This window comes from Frieseomelitta varia, unplaced genomic scaffold, assembly GCF_011392965.1.
Source record: "Frieseomelitta varia isolate USP_RPSP 00005682 unplaced genomic scaffold, Fvar_1.2 scaffold_345, whole genome shotgun sequence".
In the NCBI taxonomy this organism is placed as follows: domain Eukaryota; kingdom Metazoa; phylum Arthropoda; class Insecta; order Hymenoptera; family Apidae; genus Frieseomelitta; species Frieseomelitta varia.
In genome coordinates, this window is record NW_025110085.1 from 293433 (window position 1) to 316095 (window position 22663).

General features: G+C 35.6%; 3 protein-coding genes and 1 long non-coding RNA gene across 12 annotated transcripts in view; 3 read left to right on the forward strand and 1 right to left on the reverse strand.

The window, feature by feature from the left end:
• The window catches only part of LOC122530475, a 22233-nt gene extending 11995 nt beyond the window's left edge, over nucleotides 1-10238 (forward strand). Inside the window, exons 2-3 of the long non-coding RNA XR_006307019.1 lie at nucleotides 6388-6394; nucleotides 10229-10238. This is a non-coding gene — a long non-coding RNA (uncharacterized LOC122530475). The remainder of the gene's footprint in view (nucleotides 1-6387; nucleotides 6395-10228) is intronic.
• LOC122530471 (aquaporin AQPAe.a) overlaps nucleotides 1-10509 on the reverse strand; it is a 39236-nt gene extending 28727 nt beyond the window's left edge. The window contains exons 1-2 of one of the 2 annotated variants that reach the window (XM_043657470.1): nucleotides 10243-10509; nucleotides 9232-9361 (exon numbers count right to left, since the gene is read on the reverse strand). In XM_043657470.1, the coding sequence (XP_043513405.1) occupies nucleotides 9232-9361; nucleotides 10243-10338 (226 nt within the window). In that variant the 5' untranslated portion in view covers nucleotides 10339-10509. Of the gene's footprint in view, nucleotides 1-9231; nucleotides 9362-9641; nucleotides 9663-10242 lie in introns of those variants that run through there. The other variant, XM_043657471.1, reaches the window with a different exon arrangement.
• An 870-nt stretch (nucleotides 10510-11379) lies between these two features.
• Nucleotides 11380-14122, forward strand: LOC122530473. Of its 7 annotated transcripts, none has more exons than XR_006307015.1 (5): nucleotides 11380-11619; nucleotides 12447-12461; nucleotides 12547-12662; nucleotides 12778-13258; nucleotides 13782-14122. XR_006307015.1 is itself a non-coding variant. In XM_043657477.1 (5 exons), exons 1-4 carry the CDS (start codon nucleotides 12451-12453, stop codon nucleotides 13079-13081), a joined length of 324 nt encoding a protein of 107 aa, XP_043513412.1. In that variant the 5' UTR covers nucleotides 12367-12450; the 3' UTR covers nucleotides 13082-13258; nucleotides 13782-14122. The 7 variants fall into 7 exon arrangements, 1 of the variants encoding a protein (XP_043513412.1); XM_043657477.1 differs by lacking the exon at nucleotides 11380-11619 and having other exon boundaries at nucleotides 12367-12461; nucleotides 12547-12628; nucleotides 12774-12947; nucleotides 13025-13258; XR_006307016.1 differs by having other exon boundaries at nucleotides 12447-12677.
• A 1605-nt stretch (nucleotides 14123-15727) lies between these two features.
• Nucleotides 15728-22124, forward strand: LOC122530535 (aquaporin AQPAn.G). Of its 2 annotated transcripts, none has more exons than XM_043657590.1 (5): nucleotides 15728-15926; nucleotides 19674-19931; nucleotides 20447-20731; nucleotides 20875-21087; nucleotides 21314-22124. In XM_043657590.1, the coding sequence occupies exons 2-5, from the start codon at nucleotides 19674-19676 to the stop codon at nucleotides 21350-21352; spliced, it is 795 nt and encodes a 264-aa protein (XP_043513525.1). In that variant the 5' UTR covers nucleotides 15728-15926; the 3' UTR covers nucleotides 21353-22124. The 2 variants fall into 2 exon arrangements, with proteins under 2 accessions (XP_043513525.1, XP_043513524.1); XM_043657589.1 differs by having other exon boundaries at nucleotides 21483-22124.
• The last annotated feature ends 539 nt before the right edge of the window (nucleotides 22125-22663 follow it).

The window sequence follows — 22663 nt, forward strand, 5'->3', positions numbered from 1 at the left end:
AAAAAAAAAAAAAAAAAAAGAAAGAAATCATAGATTGTTTGTTATTCGCATTACTGGTTACCGCGAATTGTACGAGAGAAGGGCGCGGACCGTAACGAGCGACCGTTTCTAGAATTTCTGTAGCCGATGGCGCTGAACGTACAGCCTTATGTACTTATTGCTGAACCATAACGATACAAAAAGCTATCGATATGACAATCGTGACAAATGTTCCAGCTATCGGAAACTCGTTTTCTACGTAAGATTCGACGCAATTTTCTCAAGTCGCGCCGGAAGAATTCAAATGAGACGATGGACATTTTTATAATCAAGCAAAAATCGAAATTTCGTTTCATTTCTCGTATTATTTGTGTTCGAATGTATAATTTTCGTCAATAAATATTCAAGAAAATTTGAATAACTTGGACTACGTAAATTTATGATACTATTTATCTTGATATTGTATTTTGTTTTATTTAAATTATTTGTTTAAAATTATTGTCACTAGATAGGCAGTGTTTATTAAATTTCGAAGAGAACATTATTTATCGGCCATTGTTTTCCACGCTGTTCAGAAAAACCGTGCCACCGCGCAAACTTTCCTTTTTCAAATCGGCTGGTAAAAGAATAGAGATTCCAATTCTCAGGCATTAAGATCGTAGATTCGCCGACGATTTTATTAGAATCAGTACGGTAAAAGTTTTCAACGCTCGTGAAACTTTGTTTGAAACGACTTGTTCTTACTGCGATTCGCTGCTCGAGTGAAAACATTAATTTCCAGCGGAAACTTGCCGCTTTTGTACGAACCAACGATTGATTATTTTTCTATTGTAGATATCTGTTGGCTGTTCGTCTACGATGTTGTGTTCGAGAATTGATGGGCAGAGAAAGTTCGTCATTGTGTTGTCAAACCAGTTTCCACGTTTGTTTGTTAGTCGAGAGAATACACGGGGAATCTCTGCAGAAAAAAGGTGACGCGTTATACTTTAAAATGCGATCGTTGATTAATATTAATGCTCGTTTGACTTTCTATGGGTAACGGGACAAGTTATTTCCCGCGTGTGCAATGCGAGGTGTGCTTCATGGCACGGCGATGAACTTGATTTTCCTTGCGTTAACGTGCAACATTAGTATCTCAGAACGTCGAGAGAAATATTGCTATAATTGATACAATTGTTCATTAAACGAGGTATATTTCTATAATTGATATAGTTGTATAATTATTATATGCTATGCATATATAATTATTTGCATATTTAATTGCTATAATGTTTATTAAATGAAGTATCCAAATATCGCTATAACTGATATAACTGTTCATTAAACAAAGTATCCAAATACTGCTATAAGTGATACAACTGTTCATTAAACAAAGTATCCAAATACTGCTATAAGTGATACAATTGTTCATTAAACGAAGCATCCAAATAATGCTTTAATTGATATAGTTGTATAACTGTTATATGCTATGCATATATAATTGCTATAATGTTTATTAAACAAAGTATCCAAATATTGCTATAATTGATACAATTGCTCGTTAAACGAAGTATCTAAGTATTGCTATAATTGATACAACTGTTCATTAAACAAAGTATCCAAATATTGCTATAACTGATACAACTGTTCATTAAACAAAGTATCCAAATATTGCTATAACTGATACAAGTGTTCATTAAACAAAGTATCCAGATATTGCTATAACTGATACAACTGTTCATTAAACAAAGTATCCAGATATTGCTATAACTGATATAACTGTTCATTAAACAAAGTATCCAAATATTGCTATAACTGATACAAGTGTTCATTAAACAAAGTATCTAAATATTGCTGTAACTGATACAATTGTTCATTAAACAAAGTATCCAAATATTGCTATAATTGATATAATTGTATAATTGTTATATGCTATGCATATGTAATTGCTATAATTGTTTATTAAACGAAGTATCTAAATATTTCTATAATTGATACATTCTTCATTAAAGTATCCAAAGTATCCAAAATATTACTATAACTGATACAATTGTTCATTAAACAAAGTATCCAAATATTTCTATAATTGATATAGTTGTATAATTATTATATGCTATGCATATAAAATTGCTATAATTGTTCATTAAACAAAGTATCCAAATATTGCTATAACTAATACAAGTGTTCATTAAACAAAGTATCCAAATATTGCTATAACTGATACAAGTGTTCATTAAACAAAGTATCCAGATATTGCTATAACTGATACAACTGTTCATTAAACAAAGTATCCAGATATTGCTATAACTGATATAACTGTTCATTAAACAAATTATCCGAATATTACTATAACTGATATAATTGTATAATTGTTATATGCTATGCATATGTATTGCTATAATTGTTTATTAAACAAAGTATCCACATATTGCTACAACTGATACAACTGTTCATTAAACAAAGTATCCAGATATTGCTATAACTGATGCAACTGTTCATTAAACAAAGTATCCAAATGTTGCTATAATTGATACAACTGTTCGTTAAACAAAGTATCCAAATATTGCTACAACTGATACAATTGTTCGCAAGTATGGAAGAAACGGTAATAAAGAAAATAGGAAACAATCAAACGATCAACACCTGCAACGGATGTAACTTATTATTCTTGAAAACCGTCATGTTTAACCATCGACTCAATTCCGCCTCTCCCCGATTCGCATCGCGTTACATAAATTAACAATCCGTTCCGGTGGTAGGAATTGCGACGTAGCGAGCATTCCTCGGAATTCCGCGTTGCATTATATTATTATAATTGGACACGCTGAACTCGCGGGTTGCGGCCGAAAATTGATAAATCGGATTGTTCTGGCCGGAGAACAATCGCCGCCGTTTACTAGGAAACTGGCAATCGAGGTGTTGTATGTATTCGGAATCGCGAATTTTCGCGAGATCATCTGCGTGAGAACTCTGCGCTGGGAAGAGAGGAAAATTACCCGAACGTAACGCAAAGGAATCCATCACGTTAGCGATGAGCTAGAGCTGAATCGGACGTTCGGTTACGTGATGGCTTTAACGAGCTTCTCCAACGAAGTTGGCATATTTTTCTTTTTTCTTCTTCTTGTTTTTTTTTTTTCTTAGTATCTGTTTAGAGATTCGCTCTCGCGTTTCCTGGAATTTCTCGCGTTTGGACACCAGTGGTAATACAGGGTGTCCATAAAATCTCTTTACAATTTCAAAAATTTATTACAAAGGCAAATGAGAAGACAGATAAGTGGAAATTATTGCAAAATGAGACGTATACATTCAAGTTTCTTTTATTCCTTTGCCTCATTTAATACACCTCTATATGGGCTTATCTGTCTTCTGATTTGCCTTTGTGATAAATTTTCGAAATTGTAAAGAGACTTTATAGACACCTTGTATACCGAACAACAAACACATCTCGCAGCGCGCGAAGATAAATATATTTGATAAGTTTGTAATTGATACAAGTGTCGAAGATACTTATGGTAGATCGGCGTGATCGGGATCGTATCATCATGGGTATAAACGTGAGTGACTCGAACGTACCCTATTCTGGACGTAACGTGACGTCAAGCTCAACTCTTCTGAGTTCTGTATTCTACCAACACTGTCAATTAAATTCGCGAGAAATAAAACCGTGCCAAGATTAACAGGCGCGAATATGCGAGTTCATCGTGGATGATTCAGTCGGTGATGGAAGAACGGGTGAAGGAAAGAGGAACGTTTAATAAAAATTTAATAACAAACCGACTATTAACAATTATCTGTCCTCGATCTCTGTTACACGCGCCGTTCTTGGAAAGTGATTAAATTTAACAAAGTGATCGACAACAATCGACGTGCAGTTCCTCGAAACGCGCATTTCCAATGTTGTTGTCGATCGATGTTGTCGAGCTAAATCATCTCGAGTAGATTCGTACATTCGAGTGCAGCCCTCGAACGTCGACGTTCTTGTATTATTATTAGTCTTTGTCGAACTGGGGATTGTACAGATTGTCTGGCTCACCGGAGGCTCCGACGTAGGATGCTTCTTTTCTTTTTCAAAACGGGTATTCTCGGATAACGAGAAACCATGGAAACTACGAACGTCGGCTCGTGTAAATCCGCGTCGTGTAATTACGCGTGGAACTGGTTCGTAGCACGTGTTAAGTTAATCAATCCAGCTGGAGCGAAAACTGGTCATTACGTTGGCCTTTTAATGGTTAATTGTAAGCAAATTGCCAGCCAGACCTCAAAAAGGTTATCTTCTTAACCTTATTTTTACTCAATGTTTATATATATATATATATATTTAACATATTTATAAAAATATTTTAAAATATAATATATATTATATTATATATTTAAAATATATATATATATTTATAAAAATATTTTAAAATAATTATTTTAAAATATGATATATATTATAATATATATTTAAAATATAATATGTATTATAATACATATTTAAAAAATATATATATATTTTTATAAAAATATTTTAAAATAATTATTTTTTAAATTATATTTTTTAAAAAATATACATATATATTTTTATAAAAATATTTTAAAATAATTATTTAAAAATAGAATATATATATGTATATATCTTAAAAAAAATATATATATATTTTTTTGCCAATTCTAGACCTAGATATTTTAACTTTGTTTACACCTGTCGTGGCTCAATATAGTTTTCCAACTTTCTGGAAAATTTTGACACCAGAGTAAACTCAGCTTCTTTAAACTTTTTATTTTTTGCGTTTTTCATTCGTTTTTTTTTTTTTTTTTCTCTCGTTACTCATTGTCGTGCATTCACTGTGCTTCATTCGGTATGCAGTTCAATTTTCGTTTAGCATGCATTCCGAGTTTGATGCACGCGGAAGAAGCTGATTGTCGTACGCGAGTTACGATTGAAATTCTTTCTAAATCGAAACAGAACCGATTATGACAAGTACACGTACGTTGCTATCTCTATTTTTTCATCCTAACATCTCCTCGTTGTATGTTTTATACCCTCTTTTAATAACGTTGCGCGGAATGTTTCCCTTTTTCATCACGTTGCATTTATTTCGTTGCAAAACGTAACATTTCGAACTCCATCACGGTGTCGACTTCCTCGAAAACACATTAAACACGCTGAACACATGTACATATTTACGTTTTCAACCACGTTTTACACAATTACGTTTTCGACGCTACAATCAAGTAGCTCGTTAAATTAAATTCATAATATACTTTGTGAAGAAAAGTCACTTCCGAATATATTCAACGTTAAGATCGTTTCTCGTCGAAATGTTTGGAAATTTTATTCGTGCCGAGATGAAAAAGGAGAGAACCAAATAAGTATATCAAACAGCGCGTCACGGTGAGAATTTTCATTGGTCGCTAATACGTCGTACAAATTCGTCGATCGATTACCAAACGCTTGTTAATTCACAGAGACCTGTCCTCAGATTTATAATTTATTTACAGTCGCGACGCGATCGTTACAATTGCGACCTTTTTGTTAGCTCTTGTATGTTATACTTGTATGCTTCTTTGTACACTTGTATATCCATTAACTCTTTATTATACTTTATTTATTCTCTATGTTATACTTGTTCTAGTAAACAACGCACGTTGACGATCGCTTTAAATTCAAATGATGTCGCACGTCAGAAGGATAGAATCGACGAGATTTCGTGTTGAAAACGCCATTTGAATGGTCGTTTCCAGCGTTGTGTCATTTTATAATATTCGAAGCGATGCTTCGTAAATAAACTGACGCTGACAGATGATATAAAAAACCGTTTGTCGAGGGCCAAAGGGTTAAGTTAACAGGTTGCAGATTAGACGTTTGAAACGTTGCTCGGGCACCGATTGATGCGAGACCAATGCCAAGTCGAGTTTTCCGCTCGATCGTGGCAAATGCCACTGTAGCGTTACTTTCATCTTCCATTCCTAAACCGTGCCCGCAACGTTATTAATTCCATGCAACGGAAAGACGATAAAATCTCTTCAGACGAGACGGCTTTCAATTCGATGTTATTGACCGGTTGTTAATTCACAGAGGCCCGTCCTCAAATTTATAATTTATTTACAGGCGCGACGCGATCGTAACAATTGTGACTGTTTCGCTGTTTCGCGTTACGTCGACGCATCGGATCGACCAAAGTTGAGCTCTGTCGATCATAGAAACACGTACGTAGAACGGCGAATAAATCCGATACCATTCTCGAGAAGAATTCTGTACTCGTATGGCAGATTTGTGTTTGGTACACGTAACACGTAGTCACCTGCTGTACTCGAAGGATTCGCACGATCCAGCTCGCGTGCGACGTGCAATCAAAGTCAAGGTGAAATCTGGAAATTTCCAAACGCCGCGGCTGAATCATGAGATGTGTACCAGATCTCCGTCGTACAACCAAGATCTCGGAGAGATCGTGTCGCCTCGCGGGACAACAAGAAACGTGACTTTCTATGACAGATCCATCGAGAGAGATCAATCTGTTTCTATTTCGTAGTTCTACGAACAGGATCTTTAGCGGGGTCTTTAGTATGAGGCAACGTGACGTAACAATAAAATTGTTGGACGCTACGTGCTACGAATACGTGAAATGAAATATTATTCCAGGGAAAAACGTAATGTGGAGTTTTTTTTTTTTCTCCTTCTAAAGATTCTCGATTCGGATCGGTCGGTGAAAAGAATTTGTCACAGACAAAGACAAATTTATATTTGTTTCAGGTCAAAGTATGAAGTCTGATTGTGAGTCACATGACAAGAATGAAATAAATGAAATAAAATTTGTTAGCTGCCTTCCGACAGCACGACAGTTTCCAATTTGGAAATGACGCGAGCAAAGATCACGTAAAATGATAAATAAATTAAAATTTTTAATAATTTAGTTGAGTTTTAATTTTAAATAATTTCAATAAACTAGTTGATATATGTAATTTAATTGTGTAATATAAGTGTAATTGTGTAATTATAAATGTAATTCGATTGTGTAATAATGATCGTTATACGATGTGAAATCTGAATATTTTGTTCATGCGACTATCTACTTTATTTATCTTCAACGATCATCGTGACTCAATAGTTAACAAATATTTTTATTGAAATAGTTTGCTTGTTATTGGTAAATAGAAAAAGATCATAAATGTAAATTTCAGTGAGAATATAATTAGGAAGATAACTGATGAATCTTCAATGTTCAACGAGGCTCAAGATTGGACAATTAAAAGGTAGTTATCGTTTTTAATCAAAGTAGCTACGAGTAGCTTGGCTTCTGCAAATGCTAAATGAGTTAATTCAAGTAGATGCTCGACGAGTCTCTGATACACTATCACCGTTTGTCATTTGCATTTCAGCATTAACAATAGCGAGTCGCGATCTATCGAGAATCCTTTCAGTCAAATTAAAATTAGCAACCAGTGTATTACCGCTTCTCCGTCGATAAATTGGTAATTTAAAAACTGCTTGCAGTATTTTTAAACTCTTTTTTCTTTTTTTTTTTTTTTTTAATACTCCCTGCTATTCCATTCTCTACGCTTCGAGAAAAAAATTTTAATCTAAATATCTATCTATTCTCATTAGTTAAATTTAATTAAAATTATCTAAATTTAAATATCTGTCTATTCTATTTAAATTTAATTAAAATTATTTAAATTTAAATATCTATCTATTCTAATTATTTAAATTTAATTAAAGTTATTTAAATTTAAATATCTATCTATTATAATTATTTAAATCTAAATATCTGTCTAGTCTATTTAAATTTAATTAAAATTATTTAAATTTAAATATCTATCTATTCTAATTATTTAAATTTAATTAATTAAAGTTATTTAAATTAAAATATCTATCTATTATAATTATTCAAATTTAATTAAAATTATTTAAATCTAAATATCTGTCTATTCTATTTAAATTTAATTAAAATTATTTAAATTTAAATATACATCTATTCTAATTAAATATCCATTCTAACTTATATCTATATTTATATCTATGCTTGGCGGTTAACGTTTGGAAAAATCGTAACACGTGGTCAAAGCGCACGAAAGATTTAAATGGTTTTTAATCGTTTTAAATCGTTTTCGCTGAAAACGATGGAAATTTTATGTGGTTAATTACTTCTCTGTACATGACACACGATAAACCAAGTGGAAAAACCGTTTTTTACGCAACCGTTTCCCCGAGATTTGTATAAAACGATTTGAGAGGACACAGTGTGTCAGCAAATTTCATGGTAATTGCGTAACTCTCGAAGGACTTGCGTTGTTCCTTGCAGCACATTTTATCACGGAGTAATTGCATATCCAATTAACACATAAACAATGAATCATGGTTTTTCATTGAGAATGCATTTTTTGCAATAGCGCGCAAAGTCTCTCAAAGTCAAGTCTCTCGTTCGGTAGATTTTCACCGCACGGCGTTATGCGAAAATGTCATGCACCGATATGGTAATACCGCCGAATTTACATTCCTTTCTAATAATAGTTCTCGCGTAGTGTGATAGCTGGCCTCTTAATTCGTGCGATCATTAGCAGTATTGCGATGTTCAATAACTGATTAACGAGTTAGAAGGAAAAGATACTGCGTCGATTTCGCCGCAGCGTAATGCACATACGCGATTAAAAAAAAAAAAAAATGAGCGAGTCGAAGTTTTATTTGCCATTTGTTCACACACGTGCGAGACAAATTTGTTACTGTTTGTGCCTTCAACGTAGATTCTAAATTAGACTTGTTAATTTTAAAACTGACACGTCCAACTGAAAATCGTGGAAATCGTTCCGTGCATTAACGCTGCCATCATCATCACTCTTGTCTACATTAAGAGAAGCCATGCGGCTGAAATTTAGATGCGTGTGTTTATATATCTCGCCTTTATCGAATTTTTCCAATATTTTCGAGTCAACTTTGTATAGAGTGGCCACTGAAAAACTGAAAAATTCATAGAGAAAAATTTTAATACAAATCTTAATTTATAAAAATTTACACATAGCACTGAAGAAAAATACATTAATCATATTTCCAAATAAAATAATAAAAAATTTTAAAAAACATGTGTTTGTAAAAGTTATTTTTGTTTTATGTCATTCACCCTGCATTTCGGTGGCCACTTTATTTATAAAGATTTTCCTCTATAATTACATCAATTTTTCATACACGATGAAAATACGCAAATTGCGAGAGTGTTTGAAGAAAGAGCGACGACACAGAGCAGAAGGGAGTGTAATTGAAATTGAAATTACAGCATGACGTTGCATCTTACTTACGATTATATCTATCTTGAGCCTCTTCGTCGTCCTTTATGCTCGTTGTTGCATGACGTTGCGACCTCTCGGTTTCGCTGAGCCCTTCCGGAAACACGGTAGAAACGTTCATGATGCCAGTCGATTTGTAAAACTGCAAATAACATAGAACACTAGAGCGTTTGTTTTTAAATCTTCTCGGCGTTGAATCGTCAATCATTTTAATCGTATCATTCTCTAGGAATCACCGAATCGATCGTGTTTCAAATCAAACGTGATTTCAAAGGCAGTTCGATTTAAAAATCACGTATTAATGGATCACATTGTGATCCATCTTTTATTCTGAGTGACGCGAGTTTCTCTTTTTCTTTATTCTTCTTCTTCTTCAACCGTGTAAACGTAAAATAAATATTTAACGAATTAACGCAATTTACATTCATGACTGATTCGAGTCGTCGAAGCGTGCGATTAATAGAAATGTTAACTTGTTCCGGTGAGAAACGTTCCGCGACACTGTCGGATCATGTTTTGCCCGATCGTGTTTCCGGATCGTATCAAGCGGCATTGCTAATTCGACGTATAAATTTCATCTATTAGCATCCTAGCTGACAACGTATTGTAAACGTCGGTGGTAATTTTCTACACTGGAGCAACGTTTGTCAAACGGAGAAATCGACACAGTTCGTAAAAAAATACTAGCTAAAGTTACAGGCGAACGAGCTCGAATAAAATCGATCTTGGCTATTACAATCTTTTTACGTAGCGTGTGTCGTACGATGGATATTAAATAATTAATGTTTTAAGTTCTAATTCTTGCAACACAAAGGAAGAAAAGTATTGTCGTCGTTTGAAACTTTCCAAGATATTTTTCTTTCTCTCTAATTATCAATATACGTATCATTGTCATTTTCTATATATTTAGAAAGAAACTAAACCAATGCCTTTCTCTCTGACATTTTTCATTGTTTCGTATGTAACATCCGAGATCGAAATGGCTGAACACTTTTCGAAAGGGCGCGAGTAGAGCACACTCACGGGATTTCGCGCCAACTGCTTGGCGGTCGATTGGATGGTCAAAAACTCGTGCCAAAGATGTAGATACGAAGGCCTCTTGCCTACTGAACGTTGCATCCCCTAGCCGGCTTATAGACGATGGGTCTCCAGGTCGTGTCTTCGTCCAACCATACGTGCACCTCGCCACTGCGCACTTGCCTCACCAAGTTAACCGTATCGAGGCTTCACCCCTCGGGTGGTGTCAATTTCGGGTCGACCGGCGAAATTTTACGAGGAGAAAGCAACGCTCGTGAATGGACGTACGGTGGGGAACTCCGGCGTTCCGGCGTTCCAGCTACGAAATGTTCGCCAATCGCGTGAACATGGCGTGACCGAGGCAGCAAGATCTTGTGAATACGATGCCCTTGGCAGCAACCCTGCCGCAATTGCGTGACGCAGAGATGGTCACTGAACAGAAAACAGCAGAGCGCCGAGCAGCAGTGATCAATCTTCTTCCTGCTATAATGCGATACTTTCGTCTCGGTCCTCGAGTTATCAGAAGCAGAATCCAAGCCCAAGTGAAACTGCGGCTTCCTGAAATTGAACGAACGTTTTAATTGCGTTTCACTGCATGATCTTCTCGCTTATTCATTTACTATCTGTACGAAGCACTGTGCTCCACCATGACTGGAATAAAAATGAAAAAACAAAAAAGAAAAGGAAAAACGATAACGAAACGATGAAGTAGAACACTATTCATCCAACTAGTATCTAACTAGTATTTATGGCATTGACCATTTGGTGGTGGCGTAAATTGGTCTCCCGGTGTATTTTCGAATAATTAGATGACCACTTCCCAATTAATTTCTAAACTAATTTTCAACGTTCACTCTGCGATATTAAGGGACGGTGATAAGAGTCTTCGTTGGGAAGGTCGTCCGAGATTCTTCGGCTTCCGGTCATCGCCTGCCAACGTCTACCGAGATCTTACCGGTGATACGATTCGCAAGTGGGTCGTTGTTGTAATCATCATAGCGGAGAGGATCTTTTTTGACGGTGAAACGCGTTGGAAGAATTTGAAAAACGTTTCTACGTTCGACATAAATCAATCCTTGCGCATTTACCGTGGCCTATATCGGATCCGTTAACTGATATTACAGCGATGGTGAGCTCGCGTGCAGATAAAACCGCGACAATTAGCATACGTGAGGTCAGTCGATGGATTCAACGAGAAAGAGGCGGGATGGAACGTCACACCTGCAGTCCCTAGTACTTGTTTCGACTATCTATGTTTGGAGTCGTAGCTCGCCGCCTCGCTATTAGTTTGTTTCACATCAAAAGAAATTCATTTCTGCGTAAAGTTTACTTTGGTACTTGGCTGTTCCGCTGCTGAACAACGCGACGAGATGTTTGGAGAAGGTAATAGTGTCAATCGTTGTCCGTTATCAGTTATCGTGATCGTAGGAAATACTTAGTTACTTATCGTAGTAAAGATTTTACATATGTATGTAGAGTAGCGTAACTATAAAATACATTGTGAATAATAGAACGAGATAGCATCGTGGTATTATGTCACAAGGCAATTCGTGTTTTATATCGCAGTTTAAAATAAAGTATAAAAATAAGCAAAAATTTATCTGCTTGAATTTGCTTAAAAAGACGACATAAAAGTTATTGATCGCTCTATGACGTTATTCTTTTAAACGTGAATATTTTATCATAACACTCAATTGTGTTATAATATGTATATATAAAGAACACAATTGCACAATCATGATTTCAAGCCACATATCCTCCAGTATCTAATAATTTATATTAACATGATTTGTGAACTACTAGCGTTACTCCAATGACAACTGTTTTCGAACAATTATAACAAATTTCACTTCAACACTAGAACTACCAACGACCAAAGTATAATATTTGTGGCAAAGAAATTAAAGTGTAAGATACAAGAAAAAATTAATAATACGATAAGAAACATAAACTTCTGTTGATATATTTTATATTTTAAAAATATAGCTCGAGTATCTAAATAAATTTATAATGTGTAAATGTATAAAATTTGCTTTTTATTTATAAATGTATAAAATTTCCATAGAAAATTATAAATTGGTCGTTTTGACCACTCTGGTAGTTCTAGTGTTAATTAAATTGACGTAGTCTGCTTTCTGCGTTATCAACTGTGAATTCTGTCGCTTCTGTCAATTACAAGTTTGAAGGTGATTTACTTGATTTCCTTACAGATCTATGGTATCGTGGTATGTGCTCGTTTTCCACCACTGTGATATCTCTTCACGAAGAATACCTAGCCTGAAGATTAATGAACTTGTACTCTTGAAACAGGACTTTGTCAAGGTTGACACGAAAGCTGTTTCCTGAACAACTGCATACATACTCCAAACTGGCAAACCAGAGGGAGATTAGGGTGTGTTTAAGGCGAGGCGGCTGCTTTCCATTACGTTGGTTTCTTAAATGTCTGACAGCGCCGAGTGCTACAAATTTCGTACACACCTCTTTCTCAGGGGAGGATCAATGTAATCTTATCGACTATTCCTTTTGCTTGTTTCAAGGTAGCCAGCGGTCGAATTCGAAACTGCGCGTCGCTTTATCGTTTGATCTTCCTCCAAAGCCACGATATAACGTTCATCGACACTGAAGAACAGTTAGATTTCTGTGGAGAAAAGAAAAGGAATGACTGGTTTGGAAGAGGGAAGATAATTGCCAGCAGCGTTGTGAGAACGATTGTGCACGTGTGTGTGGCATAGCAGAGCGCGTGTACGCAAAGAAATACATACTTATCAGCCGGATACTTGTTCCGCAGAAAAACAACAAGACGATGAACCAGTTGACAGTGGTGAACTCGTGGAAGAAGTGCTAATGATGATGACGATCCTGCCGTACTATTACGTTTCCAGGAATGTATGTGGCCTTACCAAGACTGTACAGGGTGGACGAATAGAATGTTATGGAACCAAATATCTTTTCAAGAGGATAACGGCTTGGCAAAATTCTGAGCGTGATTTCAAATTGATTTATACATCCATGAGGTAAATTAGTAATTTAAGTCATCATTTTAACTGTAAGGTAAAATTAAAAGGTATTATTATATTCAAGGTAAAGCTAAAAAGGTATAATTTATCTATAAGGTAAATTAGTAATTTATCTGTAAGGTAAATCAGTAATTTAAGTCTATAATTTTAACTATAAGGTAAAATTAAGAGGTATTGTTATATTTAGGGTAAAACTGAAAAGGTATTATTATATTTAAGGTAAAATTAAAAAGGTATAATTTATCTGTAAGGTAAATTAATAATTTAAGTCTATAATTTTAACTATAAGGTAAAATTGAAAGGTATTGTTATATTTAAAGTAAAAATAAAAAGTATAATTTATCTATAAGGTAAATTAGTAATTTAAGTCTATAATTTTAACTAAGGTAAAATTAAAAGGTATTATTATATTTAAGGTAAAACTAAAAAGGTATAATTTATAAAGTAAATTAGTAATTTAAGTCTACAATCTTACATTTAATATTATAAATTTGGCTTACTTGAACGCTACAAGTTTGATTCTTTCAGTTCACCCTATATGTACATACAAAGTCTGTAAAATAACAGACTTCCGTGGACGATATCAAGTTTTGAGTGCGCACCATCACGTGGAAGGCCTTGAACTTTACCGTCCATCTAAAAAAAGACTATGAGAAACGACATAGCATGACTTTGAAAAAGGCCTGGCCCTATGAATTATTATTATTATTGAAAATAATGGTCATCATTAATTTCATTCCACTTCAAAATGATGGTACATGATAGATACATGATAGTCTTTGGGATTTGTCAAGGTAATGAATTCGTTGAATGGCACAAAACAAACTTGCTAATTATGACGTTATCACAGAAATAATGAAATTTCATTGAGAAACGATAAAAACGATGTTTGATCAACGTATCATAATGCTCGTTTTTATAGCAAACCACTGAGGTTTAATTAACATAACACGGCAAGTTAATCTCGTTAAGGAAGCTGATATATGGACGAATTAAATCATTCTTAAGTAGAGAATCAGCGGAGGCGTGCAACGTTTGCGTTTTGAAATGCAGATTGCCCATTCGATCAATTTGTAACACTAAACGATTCATCCTGCACGATGATTTTAATATCTGATCACAATTAAGCGTGGACGCTCATGCCTTTATTCTTCTTTAAAGTTGCATCATTTTTGAAAGTGTTGTGCTAAATGAACATGTAGAAATTTATTCTCAATTATATATATATATGTACATAATAATGTTCCCTTCGAGCGACGACTATGATTCTCAATGGTTTCTTTGCTTTCTATCGTGCAAAGAATATATTCACGTTCAACGTCGGTCTGTGCAGCAACAGATACGGATGGCTTGCATACAAACCGTTAAATTTGTAGCCAATCGTTGTGAAAGAATGCTGAACAAATAAGGGAGTAAACCCAGCGACTTGTCAATCTGACATATGGCCGTAATACGGTGGAAGAGAGAGATCGTTGCATACAAATCATGCGTAGAGACTTTAAACGGTATCTCTAGGTGTATCTATCGATTGATTTCCACTGTACACAATTTTACTTCAAAAATATATCATTATGTTACATACATGTGTCGACCAAAGGTATTATTATAATTGTACAATTCTATATATAGTCGCTCTTTTCTTTTCATTGGAATTATTCATTTTTATCTATTTTATGGAAGGAGAAAAAAAAACAGCTTGTAAAGTTTGCGGTTGGTTTAAATGTAATCGCAAACTGTACAACTCGTGAGGTTCTGCATGGTTTGTCGTGCACGGAAGTTTCGTTGTCGACTTGCGTTTCCGTTTTCTAATTGGAAAACGCAAACTCGCTCGTTCCAAGTATCGATGACGATAAGTATTAAGGAAAACGCAAGCCACCAATTTCGACAGAGTAGGAAATAAAATTACTATCTGGTAACCTGCGACAAATAAATTTAGCGACAGATGTCTATTACATTCACTCGTAATTCCGCGTAATTATAACAATTTCCTTTCAATTCCTTTTCTTCGTTAAGGACGTTGGTTGTGCTTAATTATCGTATCATAAGTAGCGGTGAAAATATGTACTATATTACGAACAACGCGTTACAAAGTGCAATCATCTTCTGTACTGTAGAGATAGGCACACCTTCGGTCATAAACCAATATCTGCAGGCCAATAAATCGTTAAATTCTGTTTCTTCGGTAACATGTCGCGTGTTTGATGATTTTGAAACTTTTGAATTTTCGTTTACCATGGTAATTTGCCGCTAACAATGAAAGATAATACAATGAGAGGCAAAGTAAGAAACACGAGTATCACGATTCAGAAAAATCTGTAAAAAAGTTCAAGATTGGCATTTATCTCTTATTTGGATTTACGCGTTGTGTGCCGTACGGCTGCGAAATTAAAACAACAGCGTTACCTGGAGATCGTCGTACGTTTTAACCGTGATATCCCTACTCTGGTAGCATCTAGCAGAGTACCAGAACAGACGCAGTTAGATACGTGAGACCAGTTGGTTTCTATGCTCGGGAGCCTCAACAGTTATCGTTCAGTAACTCTTGCGGAGCATTCGCTTTCTCGAGAGCCGCTGTCGTGAACCTTGTGACAGGATTCACCGCCTGAAAAATATCACAGAAAACTCTTAGAAACACTCTACGCCGCTTCTGCACCGATTCAGACCATCTCCGAGGTAACATTTCTCCCTTTATTTTCCGACCGATGTTTAATTGAGTTGACAAAATTAATTCAAGTCCCTTCTCTCGTTCACTTCGTCAACTTTCGTTCGTTTATATTAATTCGAGATTAACATCAATTGTGCTTCAAGTCGATATTTTCTTCTGTGTGTACAAAAATAAATGCAGCATCAATGAAAAATAATTCGTATAGGTTCTCGTCTTCACAAAGTGCAATAGCTGTCAAAGCAATAAGTCATATCGATAAACGTCATGTTAAAGCGATATTTCTATATTTACTCAACGTCAATTCACGTTGCAAGGAGATTCGGTGAAGAATTGTTGTTGGGTTCGTAGTGAAATAATTTGGTCAAAGAAGAACTTAAACTTTCTCTTTTTAAAGGCTTTGCTGCGGCCTGTTTTAGATGAAATCTATTACAAATCAGCTTTTGCACTTTCAAGTGTATTCACGCAACTTCTCGCATATGAGCAAAGACAAATTAAAAGATTATAATAGAAAGATGTATGTGTATAGCAACAGTTACATTTACTTATGCATTTCATTCAGCGAAAAGTTTTTAGGAAACAAAATAATTAAGAATTACCGCCCGTGTTCTTGAAATGATTGCGTGGAAAAATAGCTATTTTGCAAAATGACGGGAGGCGGTTTAATAGCAACGTTGCTGTGACAGTAGAATGAAACTCCGTTAGCTCGTAGTATTATAGCCGGGGTAGGAGTGGCGTTTCCTACCACCTTCGAAAGCTTTCAAGAAGATCCACAAGGAAAAAAAAAAAAAAAAAAAAGACATATGACTTCATCGAATTAATCCTAAGATAAAATGCAGTTTAAAAATAGATATCCCACGACCTTTTGAAATTCTATGATTCTTGATTAACTTTTGCATATTGAACCGTGCCATTTATAGCGTATGATCGTCGCTACGACCACACCCTACGATCTACCGTAGTCGCAAATAGAAAGAAGAAAGCTCGCCTTACGCTAAACTGCAAATAAACATATTAAGATAACGTAGCGAGAGGACGTTTCAACGCTTTTATTTTATCACCGATTAAAGAAAGTAGGGTAAGAGAGAAAGAGATGAACAGAGATAAGAGGAGATATCGAGGCACCTGCACTAAACCATATAAGGGTAACGACCATCGCGGTCGAGGAGTGCGCGACGATAAATCGCCGAAGACGTAGCAACTAATTTATGTGAAGTTGACCTGTTTCCGCTGCCTTTACGGATCGATCCGATCGAAGGGCAACGAAAAAAAAAAAAAAAAAAATGAATGCGCATTCGCAATTTCAAATACGGATACATTCAGTGAGACGATTGATGAAATTCTTCTTTCGCATCTTCGTTCACGTCTCTCCCTGTTGCTATAGATCGGGTTAAACGATATCCAGGAATGGATGCAAAGAGATATCCTCAAACAGCGATGTAACAAAAGCTGGGGAAAAATACCAAGTAATTTAACGAGGTCGTATGGAATCTAAGGTAAATGATTCTGTTTGCAGCCCCAAGAAACCGTTGCGATAGAAAACAGAACAGTTGATAGTCAGTACAGTTCGTGAAAGCAACTGGAAAAGAAAAAGAATCGTCCAATGAATTAAAATTAACACACAAACGGGCCGCGCTAATGCAACCTTCGATAGCTTTGCGCAAACAGTTACGAACAGACGTGAAAAATTCAGTCTTCGAAGAAGAAAGAGAAACGTGGGATTGATTATTTATTGTTGTTTGCGAACGGTGATAATCTGGAAGCGTAAATTTTCAAAATACCGACACTGGAGTTTCGAACGGAGTTTAAACGACTTTTTTTTTTTAATGACACGCGTGCCAGATGGCCTAATCGAAGAACAGTCGATCTGCTAATTTTACAATCGATCATTTGCTTACGTAAGTCGTGGAAAACTAATTGAATGGAACGAACAACGGGCAGCGAAAATTAAAAATCGCGGTTTGATCAATTTACGTAAAACGGTCGAAATTTTTCAGTATAAAAATATTTGCAATTTGTATCAATGACCCTTGTCTGTTCTTACACAAATTAGTCAGGTGCTTACGAGCCCAGTTTTCAAACTGTTATCGCAAATATATATTCAGTTACAGCATCAAATGTAACACAGGGTCTGTTAATTTGATGTTTCACGGAAATTACAGAAAATTTATGGACTAATGCTACAAGTATCTTTATCGTCTAACGAGGAACAATCACAATACACGTTGCGTGCGGTACAGTTGAAATAAATAAAAAAACAATTCGCATTCGATTGTTACTTTTCCCAATGATCCTTCGTCGTAGTTATCCGCAGTTGGTTCTTGCTTATAACAGTCAAAGATCTTGATAGCTGCGAACCTGATTATCGCGCACGTGACACGCGTCGCATCGTAGAAATTGCGCGAAATGAGAGTGACATGCTGCAGTCATCTTTTGCCCGCGGATGATCTCACCCGAATTAAATCCATCATTGAATCGGCCGAGCATTGCGCTCCTCCAACCGTCTGAAACATAAATTCGCCGATGATTTTCTCGTATCGTCTTATGTCATCATACCTTGCCTTCTCTCGCACGCTCCGTTTGTTATTATCCGCGAAAACGACAGTTTTATTAGAAAATGGACCATAAAGAACTCGGTCGTCGTGGTAGGTAGGACGAAAATTAGGAAAGGGTAGAAGATGACCGACCTAGATCTGCGTTGAAGATGTTTGAGTCAAGTAGGCAAGAGCTGGAACGCGGTGGCGTGGATGACGATGGTATTTTACCGGGGAACGATTAAATAATTCGAGACGATCGGGACCGCTTGTCACACTCGTCGAGGATATGATCATTTGCATGTGTAATGCAACCTGGATGCGTTAACCTTAACGTTTCGTTTCTCCAATGTGATTCGCAATAGCGCGGATCACACGTGTGCCGTACCGTAAGCATGCACGCTATACGTGCCCGCGTCCTCGATCTAAATCTACGACGCGAATCGACGGAACTGCTAAACGATCGACCGGTTTCATTTTCAAAGTGGTTAATGTACGACGGATCATCCGTTCGAATATTAATGACGTTCCGCTGGAATTGGATCGCTCTCCGATTAATGTACGATCGCTGTTTAGAGAACGATGTAGAACTTGATTATCTCGTACTAATCTTGAATATCTTGACATTTACGGCTGATCAATTCATCTGAAATTGATCAACTGGTTTTAAAAAGGAAGCTCAAGAAGTTAATCGAGTTATAAAAATTATAGTACAAATTCTCTCTCGTGGTTGTAGCAACGATGATTGAAACAAAATTGTTTTTTCAAACTTAAAATTAATTGTACAATATAATTGTAAAATATAATTGTAAAATATAATTGTACAATTTTAACTTCATGAAACTTCTATTTCATATATAGAGAATTTTACTCGCACGATTGTTCAACGAGTTACAAAATATTCATTTCGTCGACACGAAAGATCCTTGATATTGCTAACCTTTCTCTAAGTAGCTCCGTTACATTTCTTTGAACTAACGGGATCGTTAATAACGCTTTTTTAATAAAGACCGAATTGTCCTTTAGAATCACTCTCTTTGCCAAGAATAACTCAAGGACCTTTGGCTGAACGAAAGGCGATTGTAAACGACGTTAAACTACATGAAAAAACTAGACACAGCTCCTCATGGTTGAACGCAGCATTCCGTTTCAGTTATTGCATCAAATAGACATAACGTCCTAACGTTTGTACACGCTGAATCAACCGGACGAACCTTTTTACAGATGGCAAACTTAAAGGAGGCTCTAGGCGCAAACGAGCTTACCGATAAAAAATCTGGCCTGTACCGGGCACTAGTTGCAGAGTTTCTTGGTACATTGCTATTGAATTTCTTTGGCTGTGGATCTGTTATCACGGGCAACGTCGTGGCCATAAGTTTGGCTTTTGGCCTGGCTGTGGCCTCAGCGATTCAAGGAATAGGGCATGTCTCTGGCGGTCATGTTAATCCCGCTGTCACGTTCGGGTTGATGGTGATTGGCAAGGTAAGGCAAGGAATCTCAGGACGATTGAGGATCTTGTCAGTAAAATTCTAGAACACATGCATATGTCATTCATCTGCTCTCATTCCTAGATGCAATATTTGATATACGTATAGAATAGCTATCGATAGAAGTAAATACACATTTAACATAGTTAGATGGTAGATTTCTTTGTACCTTGTTATACAAACGGTGAAACGTGTGATTATTTCTCAAGTGTCAATTAGCACGATCAGCGGCATATGATTTACCGATAATTTATTCAGCTCCCAGTCATGTGGTTTAGTCACAGATGCTTTTAAGATAATTCATTCGTGATGATGCACTGATGATTACTCGACAAAGACATAAAATTATTTAATCTCAAAGGAGAATACCTCGTAACAATACCTGCAATACTTAATTTTTATAGGCAATAAGTTTTATATATACTGCCATTTTATACAGATTTCTGTAGAACAAATTAATTCGGACGTTGTCAGAATTCACAGAGATACTTCTTATTCTTTTTTTCACAGGTGCCAGTTATTAGAGGCTTGTTATACGTAATTCTTCAATGTATAGGTGCAATAGCAGGATCTGGTATACTAAGAGCATTATCCGCCGAAAGGATGGAGCACGCCTTGGGCGTAGTATCTCTTTCGCCAGGCGTTACTCCCGTTCAGGGTTTCGGTATAGAGTTTTTCCTCGCGTTCATACTGGTTCTGGTTGTGTGCGGCGCATGCGATGCAGCAAAACCAGACAGCAAGGGGATTGCGCCTCTTGTAATTGGACTCTCAGTTTCTGTCGGCCATCTCATCGGCGTAAGATGTACATTCTACTTGAGATGCTTCCTTAGTGATTACTTGTACCCAATTGAAAATAAACAAGAATATTTGAAATTACAATTACGCTGCAATGCAATCTTTTTTTACAGATCTAGTTACACTGTATTGCTTTTACACAGGTGCCAAGAACTGGCGCAGGTATGAATCCAGCTCGATCGTTCGGTAGCGCCGTTGTGATGGGTTTATTCGACGATCACTGGCTATACTGGGTTGGCCCGATCCTTGGCGGGATGGCAGCTGGATTGATCTACGCGTTCGTGATCGGACCTGCGAAAGAATCGCAGGAAAGTTCCAATCGAGCGTACACGGTCGCCGCGACCGACGAGAAGGAGGTATAGTAAAAATAAAGAGAAGTTCCACAGGATGTAATTTAATTATCTGCGAAAATGATTCTTCTTCCTGTTATTGTATCTCAACGTCGACATCTACACAGATAGATCATTTAGCTTTAGGCTGAAAGATATGATGACTCTCGCTGTAGAATCTTTCTTCGTTTACAAGCTTCTTGACTATACAAGCTTCTTTCTTAAATTGTTTGATATCGTGTTTGCTTCACAGAAGTTCGAGTACATAGACAGCGGACGCGGTGGACTTTAAAAAAAAAAAAAAAAAAGAAAAACAGATACGCCGACACAAAGAAAGATTCGAAGACGGGAATGTCATATTTATTTTGATACCGTAGGCGTAGGCTATGATAAACGATGAAATCAAAATGTTATTTTTGCAGCTACAGAGTCTTACCAGTAAGAAGAAAGACAATCCTGCTTAATGTTCTAATACTAACTATCGCATTTTCAACTACCAAATCATTATTTATACGTAATGATTCAAGTGCGCCAAGATGAACCTTACGTTATTAATAATAACTTATTACAGTTATTTAATCAATCAAGTGTAACTAAGGAAAAGTATTCAAATATTTTTGAAGACAAAAAGTAACATTCAAGTACTAATAATAATATGGAAAAATTCAAATATTTCGTTTCAAATTCGTCGCAGTAATTAACACATATGCATGATGATTTTAATTTATCGAATATGCATTTGTTCGCCTATATATTAAATATATAAACTTTGTCTATATAACTCGATTCTTTATAATAGACGAATGTCTTACTGAATGCAACTATTATAAGCCAAAGATTGATTCTGCCGAACTGAAATCTTACAATGTCTATATTTTTTGCTATATTTTTTTAAATACAACGAATTTATTGCAAATCATTTATAAAACATTTGTATTATCTATAAATTACCATATACATCAAATTCAATATAGAAAATTATATTTGACGACTACCGACATAAGCTAATTCATATTAGCTTTTCATTTTGCAATTTTCTAAGTAAAATTCTGGAAACTAAAAAAGATACCATGTTATTACTTGAAATTAATTTTATAATTTATTAATTTTTTATTCACTTTATGTTATTCATTTTGCAATTTTCTAATAAAGTTTATGAATAATACATCTAATTTGTTGTAATTTCACGATTATTGTATGAAAATTTCCAAATAAATCAATAAATGTAATTGATCAAAGTTTCAAATGTTCCTACTAATCAAATATGGCGCGCTTCTGCTATCAGTTGAACAAAGCTGCGCAATGCGCAGAACATGTTTGAATTTCCAACGTTCATTCTGCTATCGTTAGATTCATTACCGCATCCTCACAAATTTTCTCTCGCAATCAACCAATAATTTGAATAAAAGTAAATTAAATATTCAAACAAACGTATTTCAAAGAAATAAACAGTATGAAAATAGTACTCACTACAGTAAGTATACCAAACCAAAAAGGCCCATTAAGGGGAGAAAGATAATTCAGTAATAAATTATAACAATATTCGATAAATAACTAAGTAAAAACATACAATAATTAAATAAGATTAAAAGTAGCCTGAGTA

Bases quoted from the DNA above. Each gene is read 5' to 3' on its own strand.
- LOC122530473 (XM_043657477.1), top strand. The intron at 12,629-12,773 runs GTGTGTTTAAGG...GCTTGTTTCAAG, and splicing joins CAAACCAGAGGGAGATTAGG to GTAGCCAGCGGTCGAATTCG. The intron at 12,948-13,024 runs GTGCACGTGTGT...CTTGTTCCGCAG, and splicing joins GCAGCGTTGTGAGAACGATT to AAAAACAACAAGACGATGAA.
- LOC122530535 (XM_043657589.1), top strand. From the start codon at position 19,674: ATGGCAAACTTAAAGGAGGCTCTAGGCGCAAACGAGCTTACCGATAAA. The intron at 20,732-20,874 runs GTAAGATGTACA...GCTTTTACACAG, and splicing joins CTGTCGGCCATCTCATCGGC to GTGCCAAGAACTGGCGCAGG. The intron at 21,088-21,482 runs GTATAGTAAAAA...TTATTTTTGCAG, and splicing joins CCGCGACCGACGAGAAGGAG to CTACAGAGTCTTACCAGTAA.